Source organism: Varanus komodoensis, unplaced genomic scaffold (genome assembly GCF_004798865.1).
Source record: "Varanus komodoensis strain SLA01 unplaced genomic scaffold, ASM479886v1 scaffold17, whole genome shotgun sequence".
NCBI classification, from domain to species: domain Eukaryota; kingdom Metazoa; phylum Chordata; class Lepidosauria; order Squamata; family Varanidae; genus Varanus; species Varanus komodoensis.
Genome location: NW_025335505.1, coordinates 19,034,504 through 19,051,601, shown reverse-complemented (window position 1 = coordinate 19,051,601; position 17,098 = coordinate 19,034,504). Strand labels below are relative to the sequence as shown.

The following is a 17,098-nucleotide window of genomic DNA, read 5'->3' as shown; positions in this document are numbered from 1 at the left end:
GATGGACAGTACTTGCCTCCCTTTTACAATATGTCCTTGCTTTTTGAAACAAGCACTTCACCTTCCATGTCCCCGGGCTGTATGGGCTCGCTTGCTTATGCAATTGACAAACAAAGGCACTCTGAACAGCCAGCAAAGGGACAGTGCAAATCGCCTTGCCCTTTGCCCTGCACAATAGTCAATAGGGCCCAGAAGGGGCTGTGCACTCTGGTGCTGTGCTCCTCGTGGTTCAGCCAGAGGGGAATTTGGGGACATGCCCAAGTGCACAATAGAAATTCTCCAAGGGCCTGTCAGAGATCTCATCTCAGGATGGTTCTCATCAGCAATTCAGTCAGGCTTTCGCTCACCGTTAAGGTTATTGCCCTAAAATGTGAATTATCCTGGTGGAAGAAAGACCTCCTCACCCTCATTTTTCCCAAACTTCCTCACTCCAGAACATGTATCAGCATGTCCTTGTCCACCAGAAGCATGCACAGGGTTTGCATGATATGGCAGCCCATCATAGCTGACAAGCCACAGCAGATGGCTTGTGTGGTTTTGTCATGCAAACCAGGCTACTGGTGCCATCATGACTACCTGGAATCTGCTAGCAGGCTTTGACAAGAATGACAAAACCCCCTTGCTGCCTTTGCCAAGCCCCCAGGCCACCACCAGGGTCACTAGCCAAGCCAGTGCCCAAGCAGCTGGGACAGCCAGCCAGTTTTGACTCCATGCCACCTTTTTACCTTCTTTCCCATGCAACGTGTGCACAATTTTGCTATGATTTTAATCTAATAATGTTGATTTTAGTTTAGATTGCATGCATGCATACTTTCCACGTGTCTGAATGGTCTGTCTCAGCAAGGCAATGTCTGTGCAGGTATGGTAAAGTGCAGCAGGAACCCCCCCTTAGACAGCTTTATTTTTGAGCTTGGTTTCTCTTGGGAGATGTCAAAATGAGCGCTGTCAAGAGAAACCAAAGTTGCAAGTGATCTTTGCTTGCTTATGGAGAGGGGGTAGCTAATAGATCACCCTCTTCACCATGAGATCCTCAAGGCTGTTTTGGGGTTTTTTGATTAATATGGCCCAGGTGAAGCAGATCATTTTGGACCTACAGTGTGCCTGACGTGTACAAGTATGACCAAAGAAATAACTTTAAACAGCCAAATGAATCATGCACATTTGGGGTGAAGATTATTATAAGGGAAAAAAGGAGTGATAAAATACCCGGTTGGGCATTTTTGAAGATTCTGTCTCTAGCTCCAAGTTGGAGAACACTTTTCACCATTTCTCAGAAAGGGGGAAGGAAGATAAAAGTGTGTTTGTGTGTGTGTGTGTATTAAGCCACAGTGAGTACAAAAGGGCTCACAATTACTGGGGTAGGGCAAACAAGTTGTCCTAATGTAGGATACCCCGGGGTAAGACTGAGACGACAGAGAGAGGAGGAGTTTGGACTGCAACACCCAGAATTCCCAGTCAGTGGCCCTGCTGGATGGGAATTCTAGGAGTTGTGGTCCAAATGTCTCTGAAGGCAACCAGAGAAGGAGAAGGCTGAGATAGTGGGTAAGCTCATGAGCTCTGAAATCACAATATTGGAGCTGATAAACCATGGATTATTTGAACAAGAATGAGGCATATGCTATCATACTTCCTCTTTCTACTCATTTCTATCATCTCCTTGCACCCACAAATTCAACATATCCATCCAAGATAAGGCCATGGTTTTATATACTGGCTTGTAAGAAGCAGTTAAACCACAGTTTCCCACCACAGGCATCAGCTAAACTGTGCTTTAATATGACAGAATAGCAGTGACAAACCTGACCATACATCCAAATCAGTGCCAATACTCTAAAATATTGTTAAAATATACTTCTGACTTAGAAGAAGGCATCTCTTACTATACCCCACCTATGTCAAGTATAGAATAAGAATAAGGTAAGGAACCCAATATTCAACTAGCAAAAACTATAATGGGTGCTTTGATCTTTCTGGCAACAGCTCCCAAAGAAGACAAAAAAGAGACATAAAGAAAAGACAGGCAGGCTTTTGATGGCAAACATGGATTTCCTGCAGAAAATGTTCTCTTCAATTGAAAAAAAATTTTTGAAGATGCCTGTCACCACGTTAATGGTTTTTCAAAACCATTAAGTTGCAAGAGGCTTTAATTCAAAATAAAGCCCATTGCAGATGGAGAAATCCCTCCTTTTCTTCCTTGTCTCTTTCCTTCCAGGATCTCTTGCACAAAAAGAGAAATGCAATCTGAAAAACATCAGTTGGTTGTTCTCAGAGCCAGAGCCTACCTTAATGGTCAGGGAATTGGCTAAGCTGCCTTCAGAGGCTCCCACACAGTATTATTCCACACAATGACAGTTTCAATATCATATTTAAGAACTAGGGATTCCTTAAGAAATCTACACAATGCTTGGGAATTGAATAGAACAAACTGGCCCTAATTCTGACAAGTGTATTATTTATTTGTTTTTCTGTACTCCTGGAAACCGTTCAGAAAACACATTTATGCTGAAAGGAAATCATGACCTCCAAAACTGCAGCTCTGAAATAAGACATTTTGGTTTTGCGTACAGTCTCTAGCCATGACTGTAAGGTGTATGACAAAAGAGTAATAGCCAGCATCTCACCTCAAATCTTTCTCAGTACAGACATATGATTAAAAAATAAATAAATAAAATCTGATGGGAGCACCTCTCTTCCTATTTCTGTAAAGGACAGCTATCTGAAATCAAATAAAACCAAATGAGAAATCAAAGAAAAGTGAGGTTATCATAGCTGGCTGCTAATGCTAAAATTAACTATAACTATGCTGCATATGATGAATTGTTGTTGTTGTTGTTGTTACATTTATATCCCACCTTTTCTCCTCTTCTGAAGAACCAATGCTGCATACATAGCTCCATTTTAACCTTATGAGATCTACTATTTGTTGTGCTAAGGCAACAAGAGGAGAGAAATTATGAAGATTCATTGTTGGCCCTATTACACATTCAGTTAGGACCCTGGAAGAATGACCTTTATTACATTGTGCGATGGAGGACTAGAAAGCTTTTTCTAACACTTGAGGAATCATGTGTCTTCACTTATCCTTGACTTAGCCTGAGAAACACCATGTTTCTTAAAGCTCTTACAAAGGCAAGTCTGTTCTTTTTCTGTTCTTCATATAAATCCATAAATTTACAAAAAAGTATAAAGGGTGGATTTAGTAGTATGTTATGTGTGAACATATTGAAGATGTTTACTATCACAGAAGGTCACTAGTCCCAGGATTATTTATTTATTTAAAATATTTCTATACTGTGCTTATAGCCAGTCAGCTCTCTGGATGAACTGCTATTCATCAAAGCTTTTATGGCAGAGATAAAAGTTAAGCATTCACTTATTGACACAGTTCATAGAAGAAATGGTTATCCGTTCCTTTGAATGATTCAGTCTCAATTTTTTCCATAAAATAGAAAACATACAAACATCTACAAGAAAAGGACCCCAGAAAAAATACTGCATTTCATCATGCCACTGTTTGTACACCCCAGAAAAATATTGCATTTTTTTCATGCCACTGTTTGTGCACTTTGTTGTGCAAAGGGCCTTATATCAGATGCTTGGACTAAGTAAAAACTATATGTTCCGGACACACAAAGGATTGTTTCTCCTTAAAATGTGTGGGTGTCTTGTTAGAATTTACTTGTTGAAAAGGCTTGAGGAGGGTGGGGTGAGGTCTCTGTGGGGTTGTGTGGCTAGCTGCCACATGCTTTTCATAGATTCCAAATTTCTGCCATAGCAAGTCCCACTAGCTACAACCACAGTCTTTTGTTTTCTGCTCCGTCTCTTCCATGACCCTAAGTAATCTGCTTCCATGCCAGAAGCAGTTAGAAAACAATGAAGATGTGGTACAGAGTAGGCCTACACTTCAGAATTCCACTTGAAGGCCATTGTTCTACCTCAGCTTTGAAAATCAGGCAATAATGTGCTGTCCCACTGTGTGTAAACCTAGAGAGAGTTACAGGTTGCCTCCTGGATCTATAATCCAAACTTGTCAGATGGGCTTTAACTTTCCTAAATGCTCATTCACACTGTACTTGTGCTTCTGATGGAATGTAATTCTGCAGTGGCATTCTAAATCAGTAGGATTTCAAAGGAACCAGCAGGAAGAAATGCAGAATGCAATTTGCTTTACATACACACAGTAGGAATTTTGTCCATTGACTTCGTAGCATGTGAATTGAACAAAACGACTTGAAGCCTACTGGGTCCTTTTATGAGTAGACTGTTTTGTAGGGTACTTATCTGCAGCCAAGAGGGAAATAAAAAAACCTTGATTATATAGCTACTGTCACCTAAGCTAAGTTTGAAAAATGCATTCTGTGCAGTCATCAGTACACATCAAAATCCTTATTTTGCACGGGACAAAGAAAGTAGAAGAGTTTATTCAATGCCCACTTCCACTGCAAGCGAAAGCAGGTCTTTTTACATCTCTGATGTTGTCTTGAAAAGTACAGTGAAATTTGATGTTTTCCCAACACTTTCCATACCTTCACTTAGTCAGCTGTTCAACTGCCTCCCTGCTTCCAAATTCACTTACCTTCTGCTCTGAGAGTAATGGGGAAAGGGATACAGGTTTCCTCTGTCCCTGATCGCTGTGAGACTGGCATGCTTCAAGGGCCGGGCCTCAGGAACCCTTACGAATGGGAGTTTCCCAGTGCCCCAGGTCCATGGCTCAGCCAATCTGCAGGTCATGCACCAGAGTGGGATTGGGATAAGAAAACTCCTGTGTCCTTCTCCATTTCACTGCTGCCAGAGTACTAAGGATAGTAACTGTGGATGGACAATTTTTGAAGCTGGTGGTTCCACCTCTTCCTTTTTCTATGTATCTTCACATGGACTTTTGCTTTTGATTATCATAAGCACTGATTTTGCTTTGTGCTCTTTATATGCTTCCATTGGTTATAAATACCATCAATCAAAGAAACTCCTCCAAAAAAAATCACACCAAAAGGCAAAGTAGAGGTGGTGGGTTGGACCCGAGAAATGCCTTCCACAAGAAGAGACTTTCTGCAAGCAAATGGACTTCGCTCATAGAATACTGCCCCATTTATGGGGATACTGTCTTGCCTATACACTACAGTTCACCCCATTCAGCAGCGTCTCCTAACTCTCTGTGCAGAATTTTCACAAGGATGTTGTGGAAAGTAAAAGATAAGGTAGTCTGCTCCTGATAGCACAATCCGGACTAAATTTAAGTACTTGTACCATAAGACTGCAGGTGGCGCAGTGGTTTAAACCGCTGTGCTGCTGGGCTGGTAGATCGAAAGGTAGCCGGTTCGAATCTGCACAATGGGGTGAGTTCCCGTTGCTCCGTTCCAGCTCCTGCCAACCTTGCAGTTCGAAAGCATGCAAATGCAAGTAGATAAAAAGGTACCACCTCGGTGGGCAGGTAACAGCGTTCCGTGCACTTCGGTGTTTAGTCATGCCGGCCACATGACCACGGAGACTGTCTGCAGACAAACGCTGGCTCCCTTGGCTAGGAAATGGAGATGAGCACCGCGCCCTAGAGTCAGGCATGACTGGACTTAATGTCAAGGGGAAACCTTTACCTTTACCATAAAATTATTGTACCTAGCCTGTACATGGGTATGGGGATTTGGAATTTATAATAAAGCTTTAAGAAGTGCTTTTTTTAAGGAACTGAAATCTCTCATGTATCTTGTAAGCAAAAGAGCATCCTACTATAAGGCACTGAATAGAATGGTTGCTATTCTTTATTAAAAATATTTGTATCACATGTACATCTTTGTAATATGCTATAGCTATCTTTAGATTCTATAAAGTAAATAGTTCTTTTGTATAACAAAATATAACTTTAGTTTGTGCATGTAAGGCCAGTATTATCAATGCACTTGAAGCAGTTTTTGCATTTTAGTACCTGTGGAAAAGAGACATCTATCATATTGAAACCACAAAAAACAAGATTACTGACTTTAAAATTCAGTAATGAATCCTTTAGGTTTTGCAGATAAAATTGTATTAACTGCTTCTGTACCTGATAAAAGCATAATAACAGCATGCTAAACCTATCTACTGAATTATGTTTAACTTAGAAGTTTGGAAAATCCTGCACAGCAGTACAAAGTACTGGTAGACTTAAGAACCATAGTTACGAATCACCATATGTGCAAAACTTTGAATGGAATCTTTGGATTCATGAATAAGATGGTTTTCCTTATAGCATATTCTGACAGTGAGTTGAACAAGACTCACTCCAATGCAGCTATTAGGAACACTGTAGTGATTTAAAAAAAAATTGCAAGGGAAGCAACATGTGTGTTTAATATTTGACTTATTTTTAATAGGTAGGGTTTAAATGTTTATATTCTTATGCTTTAGGCAATGTTCTATGGAACATGGAATTACTAGTTAGCATTTGAAAATGGTGCATTAGTTCTGAATTAAATTCATGATGTTTAATTATCAAATCAATTTACAGATTCCTTTTATATGGACGCAGAGAAAATATTATGTATTCAGAAAGGCTATTACATTTATGCTCATCTTTGAAAAAATAATGTTTCATATATTAAAATGACACATCAAAGGAAGAATTTTTTTATGTAAATCAAGTTGTAGCTTGTCCTTCCTTTTCTTCATGGTACTTGTGCCCATGATGTAAGCCAGCATAGGATAGCTACTTTTTGTTTATGAAAAATCAGAATCAAATGGTCAGTATAGGATGAGAAGGCAAAAATTCTGGAAGCCAAGACTCAATCGAAACGTAACACTAGGATGCTTAAAGTATACTGAATCCATGTCCACGCCCCACACAACTAGTGTTTGCATGCGAGTAGCCTATGGTCTGAGTAGAAGCTGGGTATAGGAGCTGAACCTCACCTTGTCTTGCCTGCTGTCAACTTGTGGAAGCTGATGCAAGTCAATGCTTTCTAGGTAACTAGAATGTCTCTTCATTTGACATGATAAGCACCCCAGGTTTTCTCCACCTTAGGCAGCCCCACACTGATCAGTCATGACAGCTTACCTTCCCAGTGCTTATCGCACAGGATCTGTATCTTGCTGACCCCCCCATTGATCAAGCTGGGCAAAACACCACTGTTTTCTTTTGTTTAGGACTTTATTATCATATTCATTTCAAATGTAGGTAAGTACAACTACCATTTTGCTATGCCTTTAAAAATACTGACACTCCCACTGCAGGCAACGGGAGAATAAGATCTCTCAATGCATGTTTTAATTACTAAAGAAAGTATAAGATGTTCAAACTAGTATTGGGAGAAGCTACTTTTGTGGCACAGATGTTCTCCTTTGTTGCCCACAAATAAATGCATTCACTGACACAAAGCACAACTGTTGCAAAAATATTAGCATGCAGATGCTCTGGTGTTTTGTTAATGTATTTAATTAAATACAATATCTCCATTGTTCTTTTTCTTTCCCCGCTGCAATGAATGTGTATTATGGCATATAATCTAGCCAGTGTTACATTGTGTTGGTTATTTACTGAATCTTTATGCAGTCTTTAATATATGATTTAGTTCTAATATCAGAATCTTTGCATAACAGCAGAATTGCAAGGTATTAACACTTCCTCTGCAACTCTGCATCTCTGCAGTCAGCAAAACGAGTCAGCACAAAAGCTGCTGGTTAAGAGAAGTAGCAGAAATGTTATCAGTAAATACTGCCTTTAGCTTCAAAGGCCTTAATTAGTGACTGTCACTGCAAAGAGATTTTAGTTTTATCGCAGGAAATTGTTCTGCAGTTAAAATTGCCAGATAGTTCTGAGGAAAGCTTCATGAAGGGCAGGCAGAAATTCAAAAGGTGGAGCTATTCCATCATGGGATGCTGTGCTTGTTAGGCAAGTAGCACTGCCACCCGATGAGTTCCAAAACAAGGACCACAGTGGGAAATGTATAACAATAGTGATATATTAACTGGGTAACATTATTTCATTATAATTGTATTCTCTTATGTTACCTTTTCAAGTTGCAAGTCATCTCACAAATAAATAAAATAAATGATAAATAAGGAAATGAAAGCCTATGCAAGTCTATACATAATCTAGTTCTGACAAGACTGAGTTACTCTCATCCTTTATATTATGCAGAGGACAGTATATGTTGATCAAAACATTTTTATATCTGAAGACCAACCCATTTGAAGAATTCCGCTATTATGTGTGGTTCCTATGTCAATACAATATTTGGGTGTAATCAACTGAGATCATGGTTGCTAGGCCACCTCAAGGTCGTACTCTTTTGTTTGATTTTATCGCTAGTGACACACACCCAGGGAGAGAGGGAAACCCTGATGAGATAGACCAAGTTTATTGAAAATAATTTGCAACTGAGCACAACATCTTTAAAATTATCATCTGCTTGCTTGGACAGCCCCCCCCCCCTACATTCCAGGACAATATCTTGATTAGTAAAAGATTGTTGGGATAAGAAGGAAGGGGTAGTTATTCCTGTCCTACATTATTTAATGTATCATCCACAGGTTTGAAGGCTATTTTCCATCCCATTGAACAACAGTGCCTTCACTTCTATGGCTCCCTGCATTCATAGAAATTTAACAAGAGCCATCTGATGTGAATCATGTCCAGGTCTATCAGGTGTTCATCAATATGTACACAATGTTGGGCTACATGTAAGCCATATGGGGCCTTGAGTGGAGCAGAGAACTTATTTCTTATTACAGGCATAGAAGTTGGAGGTGATATGTTAATTTCAGCCACAACACTGTGTGATTTGTTCTGAAAATAACCCAACTGTACTAGGTCCAGGTCTTTTATAGGAGATTTACTAGTATCTATAGGTTTTGTTCTCAGGTCTATTATTGAAGAAAGAATCACTTTCCTTTCTAGCCTGTTACCTCAACTGCACATGGTTAAAAGTTTTCTTTGGCACACAGCCTGAATCACTGAAGCTTTATTCAAGGCCCAGGAAAAAGGTAAATATTCTCCTTCTGGAAAAGGAATATTTACCTTCTGGTGAGTTACATGGGCTTCTCTGTACAAATTTAATTTATTGAAGCAGCCATGGCTCTGGGAGTCTTCCAAACTAATTAATTCCCAACTCTACCATCTTTGATAGCATCAACATTCTTACAAAATAGGACAGTAGTGTTCTTGTTTTCAAATAATCTAGTCACTTCCAGACAGGTTTTTAAAACGTCACATTTTTATCATACACTTTCTTTGCAGCCTACCAGAACCTAAAGGTCACCACAGGGTATGCATGATGATAATCATAAAACAAATATTTGTTATTTCATATATCAACATGATTATGTATATGTGGGGTTATTCCAGCAATTGCAGGAAGCAAGTTTTGCATTCTGACTGGAGGAGCACACTTGTAGACTTGGGAAAGTTCTAAAAGACCAGGTCCCACTTTATGGATGCATTTGGCTTACTTCCAGCATGCACTAGGCTTTGTTTTGAGGACTTTAAATCTGCTTCAGCAGTGAGGGCATATTGCCAGGGGCCTTGAATTATATCTTGTGGGTGTGATGGGGACTTTTAACTCACCAACTTCAGTAAAAGGTGGTGGAGACTTAGTCCCAGCTAGAGATAGCGGAGGCTCTGGGGACCTTTGGGTTAAAGATTTTGTTTCTTCGAGTAGCAATACCTCTGGGATCCTACCTTGCCATGATTAAGATTTTGTCAGTTTCTTTGGGGAGTCATCTAATAGGTTAAAGAGCTTAGATAAAAAATTCTTATACTGCTGAGGTCTTTTTCTAAATACTTTAAAAAGTTTTGATATTTTTACTTTTTTGGGGAGGGCAACTTTGCATTTTGACAGTTTTTTCTGCCCTTGCCAGGCTGTTATACTTTCCACATCATTTTTCCTGCTTACATCAAGGCCTAACTTAGTATTCTTAGCTTCACATTTTGTGTGTATAACCACTGGATTCTCAGTTTTCTTGCAAAGTTGAGCCATAGTAGTTAGTAAACCATTATATTCTGCCAGAAATGTCTTGATTAAATCCAGTTCATTAAAGATTAAGTCAAACTGCTTGTTAAAGAAGGAAAAGGGGCTACAAGGTGCTCTTCCACTCTGAATTGAAGGAAGCCTCAAAGGTTCAGTCCAAAGTTCTACAGTCCCTTCTGGGTAATGCTGGGGTTAGACCCTCTGTACTTATAACACAAACAGTTTTGCAGCTTTTAGATAAGGTATTTGCTTTTGCTAAGTCAGTTTCCCTTTTGGTAGTCAAATTAGGTGAATTGTTCCAGGTGAAATGATCCACAGACCAATCAAAAGTACAGGTGTAATATTGGATACTGCACTTTCCCTTACCTTTCGTGGTACAAAATAAAATGAGATTTGTGTTTCTTTTGCTCTAGTTTTCCTCTGCGACAGGTGAAACACTGTAGGAGAGAAAATTGCCTGGCTGTTACACCCCTGTCTTATGAGGACCATATTAATAAATTCAGTGAATAAACTCAATTGTAAAAGATGAAAAGGTCAATTAACATGAGTTAAATTGCATAATGGAGACATTGAACTAAAGCAAAAAGAAAACTACACCTAACAAACCCAGATGAACAATGTTTTTCTCATAATTTCTCTTTAACATAATAACATTATTCACGCACACACATAAACCCATATACATAAGGGGTAAATAAGAACCTACTTTGAAAAAAAAAGTATTAGTCTATCAAGATAAGGAGCTAAGGTGGCTCTAACATGCTCTGACATGTGGAGAATCCAATGGTGAGAAATGGGAAGATGACATGGAGGTAGCATAAATAGGAGTGCAAGTTCCCTCAAGGAAGAGCCAGAAATGGACAAGATGATGACAGTGACTTTGGACCTATTTCAGAACTGGTTCCTGGTCTGTTTGCTTGCTCAATGTACTGCTAGGCAGTGGCCTGGGCAGCAGCTTCAAAAACCTTCATGTCTGTCTATAATCTGACAGGCACATCTCTTGTCAGCCTTAGCCACAAAATGAAAAGACTAGTTCCCATACAAGTTTTATTTAGCATGCTTGTTTTTTAGTTTAAATTTGAACTATTGTTGGTTTGAGCGCTTGTAAACTGCCTAGAGTCTATGACACTGGGGCAATAGAAAAAAAAATCAAAAATAAATTTAAAATTTAGAAGGATCACCTAAACAGGGAATCAAAATATCCTGTAACATTTGCCCAGGAACCATAGGATTTCTCCCTCCACTCCTTAGTGGTGGTGGTGGTGGTGAAGGGCCAGCTTGAAGAACCCTAAGCAGAGATCCCTTAGCTACTGCAATATAAGCATTGCTGGGAATAAGAAACCCCGTAAGTAGGATTGCCTACTGATGAAACAATTTCCCCGTAGGTGGTAGAAGCATTGGGAGTAAATATGTGTCAGAGCTAAGAGACAAAATTTTAATGGGGTGGGGGAATTTTTTTAAACAATTCACATTTTTTAAGGTAAGATAAATCTGGCGACCTTCTGTTGGCAAATTCTCCTCTCAGAAATACAAGTTTGCGAACTACCAGACTTTAGCTGCAATAGGTAAATGAAACCTCCATGATTAGCAGCAGTGTTCCCTTGTATACAAACTTCAGGGTATAAAGAAGATGAAGCCCACCACCTTCATACTCTCAGTGACTCTCAGGCCCATTTGGCAGCCACAGCTGAAAGCAGAATGTCAATCCAAAGGAACTTTGGTCTGATGGCAGAGTCTGGTAGGTCCTGATGTTATCCCTCCATAAAAAAGATGCATTCACTCACACCTATATTGTTAAATTAGCTTACCCCACTTGGACAGTGGTACAACAAAGCAGCAGTGGGCTCTGTGGACCTCTCTGGCATAATCACATTCACCAAGGTGTGTGTGTGCTTGTGTGTCCACTGACTCTGCACAGCTGATGTGGAATCCAAAGCACGGCAAGAGCCTTTAGTGCAGTCACAGTAGACCTGTGAGGTGCTCCAGTACCAATAGTACTATCTCTATGATGTGCTGAAGCAGAGAGAGTTATATCGCACCCTCGGATAAGTTCCCCTTTTAACTTTAGAGATCTGTCCCATTTTGTCTGCTAAGCACAACACACTGTCAAACCTTTTAAAATACAGACTCATACAGAAGGCTGGGGATTCCAGGGACCAAAAGCTGCTCCTGGGACTGCTCTTTTGGATGCCTTTGTGATTTATTCTCTTTCTTTGTAGTTTCTGGATACATTCATTGTCATCTTTGGTGAATTTTAGAGATGTTGCTGAAATTGTGGATGTACAGCTGTGCACTTTCTAGATCGTCATGAGATATGCATGTAACTTGTAGCCAAGAAAATACTAGTGCTAACAGTGTGGGATAGTGGTTCGAATCCTGGACTGAGATTCGTTTTCTAGTCCTGGTTCACCATGAAACTAATCAGATGCCATTGGACCAGTCAGAGACTGTCAGTCTAGTCTGCTGTAAGGATGTTGTATGGAAGATATGGAGAGAAGAACTAGTAGGTAGCCACCTTGGGTTTTCTGTAAGCAGAAAAAAGGTGGGGTATAAATCAATGTGACAGCAGCCACAATGGTGCTTCCATGAGTGACCTAAAGCGCAGTACCCATAGTGTTCGCTGGCATGATGGCTTTCCCTGGAAAACCCACCACACTGACACTACTGGCTTTGCACTAGAGGTTTCTCACACAAGTGCAATGCAATTCACTTTAGCAATAATCTTGACTTGGATACTGCCCACTGTGTCATAGAGGAATAATTGATGCTTGCAGTCTCTGTGTGTGCAAACTTTAAGGGCAGTTCTTTTCTTGGAACTGAGTCAAGGGAGGTGAGTCACAGCTAGCATGGTTGAGTTGGCAGAGACAAGGAGCTCCTTAACTCAAGAAGAGATGGATCTTCACCCCAATTATACTAAAGTTAGCCGAAAGCCAGGCCTTGTCAGGGAGAACTTCCCAGGAGTTTAGGTGTATGCTCTTTGAGGGAAGTTACATAGAAATTTAAGATAAGAGCATGAGACAACAGTTTGACAGCATGCCATAGACATAAAAGAGAAAGAGCTCCACTGGCCAGCAAATAACAGATTGAATAGTGCATTCTCCCCTCATCCAGATATGCTAGATTGTAGGCACACACCAGGACTTGATTGTATCCACTAGTTTTCCAGCATCTGCATTCAAGCTACCTCCTGTGTTTTTGACTTGCTGTCAGCTCCAGCATGTATTATGGAGCTGCACAAGCTCTCCAAGAAGGAGGATGCTCAAAGCAATCATGTCAACTGCCTGGGTCATTTCTGTGCTCCACAGCTTGACCAGGGCTTTGGCAGGAATCCCAGCCTTATAACACAGAACCTCCTCCACTGCACCTTCTGGGAACCTCCTGGATCTATCTGCCCCGGGTACAGACCATCTTAATAGCCCCCCATCCCACCCTTGTAGAGATAGGGATGACCTCTGCCTTGGAGACGCTGGAAGGATGCTTCTAGGCAGAGCAGATGTACTAGAATGGTATCACCTGGTACCTGTGTTCCCTCTATTATTTGCCCATTCTGTGTATCTTTCTCCTAATATGTGTGATAATATGTAATATTTCAGATGCGTGAATGAGAGAAGAAATACTTCAGTGTACACCAAACTACATTAAAAGTACTTTCCATCTTGGACCTGCCTATCATAAATATGTCTACAGCATATACCCTGCCTTGAACTCTATGGTCTATTAAGAACAATTTCCCAATTGTTCAGTCTGTGTATCAACTATATATAGTGGGGTCATGCAAGGTCATGTTTTTGTGTTATATCCCCAATTTTAGTAAACTGTGCCAATGCACCTTTGCTCAAGAACAAACTGGATTGCTGGTTCAAACTTGAATATACCTTACTTGATTTCACATAATGCAATTTTTAATATGAGGACTAATAGCTGAAGGTGTGAACTGACGCAACTGAAATACCTTTTGCTTAAGTTGCTGATCTGTTAATGATTATCTGATGTGCTTTTCATGCCCCAAAGAACTGGATATGCAGTGATTCGTTAGCATGTTCATCAGCACTTTTTAGCAATATACGTATGTAAGCACCATTTTGATTTTTAAAAAATCTTAACGCAAGTTAAATTTTCAGGAATTGAAATTGAAGTCCTAATTCTTAAATTCCCCCACCTCCTAAGATTTTGGTTATGGGGAATGTGGGAAGAATCATCTTTAACTCACCTTAAAAATATTTCCTCCTCACAAAATGGAGCATATTGTATTAACAGCAAAAAGATTCCTCTAGAGCACACCTAAAAAGGACATGAGGTTGTCAAAGGGATCAAACTGTCTAAAGAATATGAAGAGAAGACATCATGGAGTGAAACTAATTGTATACATTAATTATCATAACTGTAATATATGGCTCTGATGGGTTAGCATAAACCAGGAAATCAAACACTGAATCAATATCATTATATATATTCATTAGAAAATGTGACATAGGAACATGTTGCTGTGACTACAAATTACTTAACTAAGGAAACTTTATGAGCACTTTGGGACATTCTGTGTTGTTTTCAACATAAAGCTGCTTCTCTGGATGTGTTGGCCATATTGACTGGGAACAAAGGTTGCTGTAGGCCAACACATATGACAGTAAATAAAACAAGATTTCTTATCATTACTGTTATTATTTCTAGGGCAAATTAGGGTCACACCAAATGCCCTATCCATACAGTTATTTCTCATGAGCACATCTGGGATCAGCAACAACAGAGAGATAAAATGGATAGTGAAAAAGGGTTTGCTAGGAGTTTGCAAAATCATGCTTTGAAACTGACCAAAAACATTTAGCCTAGAAGACTCATTTGCTTAAGATTCATTATAACACTCATTAGCTGTGTGCTATAATAAACTTTGGTAATAATGGGCAATGCAAAAGAGTTTTTCACCTTAAACATTTCTTGGATGGCTAATACCATTTTCAGTGAACATATACATAGACAGATCTTTCAAGATTTATAAATTTTGCTAAAATTAATAGATCTGCACTGGGCATGATAGAAGGCAGCTCTGTTGCAACTGCAGATAATCTGTGGACTTTGTGCACAGCAGCTAACCCAGGGTGAGGGGAAGAAAGCAGCATTGTTCCAGTGCTCTGTTTTTCACAGGCCCGTATTCATAGCTCATCCTTGTTGTTTGCAGGAGAGGCAGATGTGAACCAGAACAATGGGACCTCCACCAAGAGCACAGCGGTGACAGACTCCAAGGGCGCAGCAGACCCAAAGAATGCCTGGAAGGAGGCCAGCCCAGCTGACACGACTGGTCGCCCCCATTTGGTCCGCCTCTTTTCCCGAGATGCCCCAGGGAGAGAAGACAACACCTTCAAAGACCGGCCCTCTGAATCAGATGAGCTGCAGACCATTCAGGAAGACAGTGCAGCAGCTCCTGAGAATTCGGATTTGATGGCTTCACAGAAACGCTCCTCTTTCCGGCACGGATCCAAACTTGCAACTGCAAGTACTATAGACCATGCTAGACATGGATCCCCAAGAAGATACAGAGAACCGGGTCTACTTGACTCACTGGGCAGATTCTTTGGAGGTGACAAACATGTGCCCAGGAGGGGCAAGGTGAGCTCAGAGGAAAGGAGAACAGAATAGCTGCAATAAAGTCAAGTTTTGCAAAAGGAAGGGTGGGGGGAAGAAAAAATCAAGAGAACCGAATATCCTCCAAGTGCAAGAGTTGACTTAGCATTCAGGATGATGTTAATCAGTTTTCAATATGGTATTTGGCTGTTATAACCATTTAAAATGTGTGCTAGAAAATGTAATTACAAAAAAAGGAAAGGAAGACTCTTTCAGTGACCCAATGTTCTTCCAACTGGATGCTGAACTGTGGCTGAGATACGGCTTCATTGGGGAAGTTTGTTGTGTATATGGTGGGGGAAGTGTTGATCCTTTTTTTTTTTTTTTTGGAAATACCCCCCACATACACACACACACCCTAGATTACTGACATTATCCTTGCAGTGTTTCTGAAAAGCTGAATGTAGGGGAGTCATGGAAAACCAATTGTTTACAGCAACTCTGTGATAGCCTTGTGGACCCTGACTTTACTGTAATGTCTATAGTTTTAGATTTCTTTTTGGCTGTTGTTGTGAGACTAATGTAAAACATTCCAAAACCTGGGATGGTTTTGTTTCTTTTTTTCTGCAAGAGAAATGAAACAAAGGGAAAGTGGGAGTTGTGACAGGATTGTACCTCATAATACTAAGGGATACTTTTTGACTGATAACATGTTGGAAGTTTAATATAAGAAACTGCTTTGCAGCATTTTGGGGGAATGACAATAATAAAGTTAGTCCCAATATAGCTAAAGAAGCAAGAATATGTATGCTTATTGTTTGGTATATCATCACAAGGTTTTCTAACCAATTTTGCTGTTGGCTGTTTTATATTTTCATATGTACCTTATTGATCTGGCAAATACTTTTAAAGTATTAGACATTTTGCTATAGGGAAAGGGATATAGGTCAATGGTACTGCCATGTGATTTGCCTGGAAAAGATCCCAGGTTGTCAGGTTCGGTCCCTAGAATCTCCAGTTGCAGCTAGCAAATACCTCTCATTGAAACACTGCACAAGCAGTGCCAGTTTATTATAGACCAATAGTCTGTCTTCCTGCAAGGCAGTTTTCTATGTTGCTACAAGAACCGAAATTTTATCAAGTGCCAATGCACTTCATTTCTTTCCCCTTCCTTTAGGGAAGCTCATGATTTGAAATGAGGTGATGCAGCCCTTCATTTTTGCTCTCTGCCTTGAGTAAGTGTGTTCTTTCACAAGCTGAAGCACAAACTCGCTAACTATAGGCTTGTACGAGTAGTCCTTAGATAAAATTCAATTTTTCTCCTCTTTTTTTCCAGAATTTTTGAACAAAACTTTAAGACATTCCAGTGTAGCCATACTTTTGACTATTTTAGCTGTGATCAGAGAAGATGAGGCATGCCACACAAGTTCCCGGTTGTTCTCAGTTGGTAGATAGAGTTGATATTAACCAACTGTTAATATCATGGGCTCGTACTAACTGGAAGTTGAGAGTATGCTATTCTCTTTTTTTTAGTATGCTGCAGATTTCTTTACTTTCTAGTGCTGGGCAAGTTGCTTAACATCTAATTGGCAGTATTTGAAAAA

At 40.0% G+C, this 17,098-nt stretch overlaps 1 protein-coding gene across 1 annotated transcript in view; it reads left to right on the top strand.

Annotated features, from left to right (window-relative positions):
* LOC123021612 (myelin basic protein) overlaps positions 1-17,098 on the top strand; it is a 124,452-nt gene that overhangs the window by 82,996 nt on the left and 24,358 nt on the right. The window contains exon 4 of the mRNA XM_044426520.1: positions 15,112-15,539. Within this exon, the coding sequence (XP_044282455.1) occupies positions 15,112-15,539 (428 nt within the window). The remainder of the gene's footprint in view (positions 1-15,111; positions 15,540-17,098) is intronic.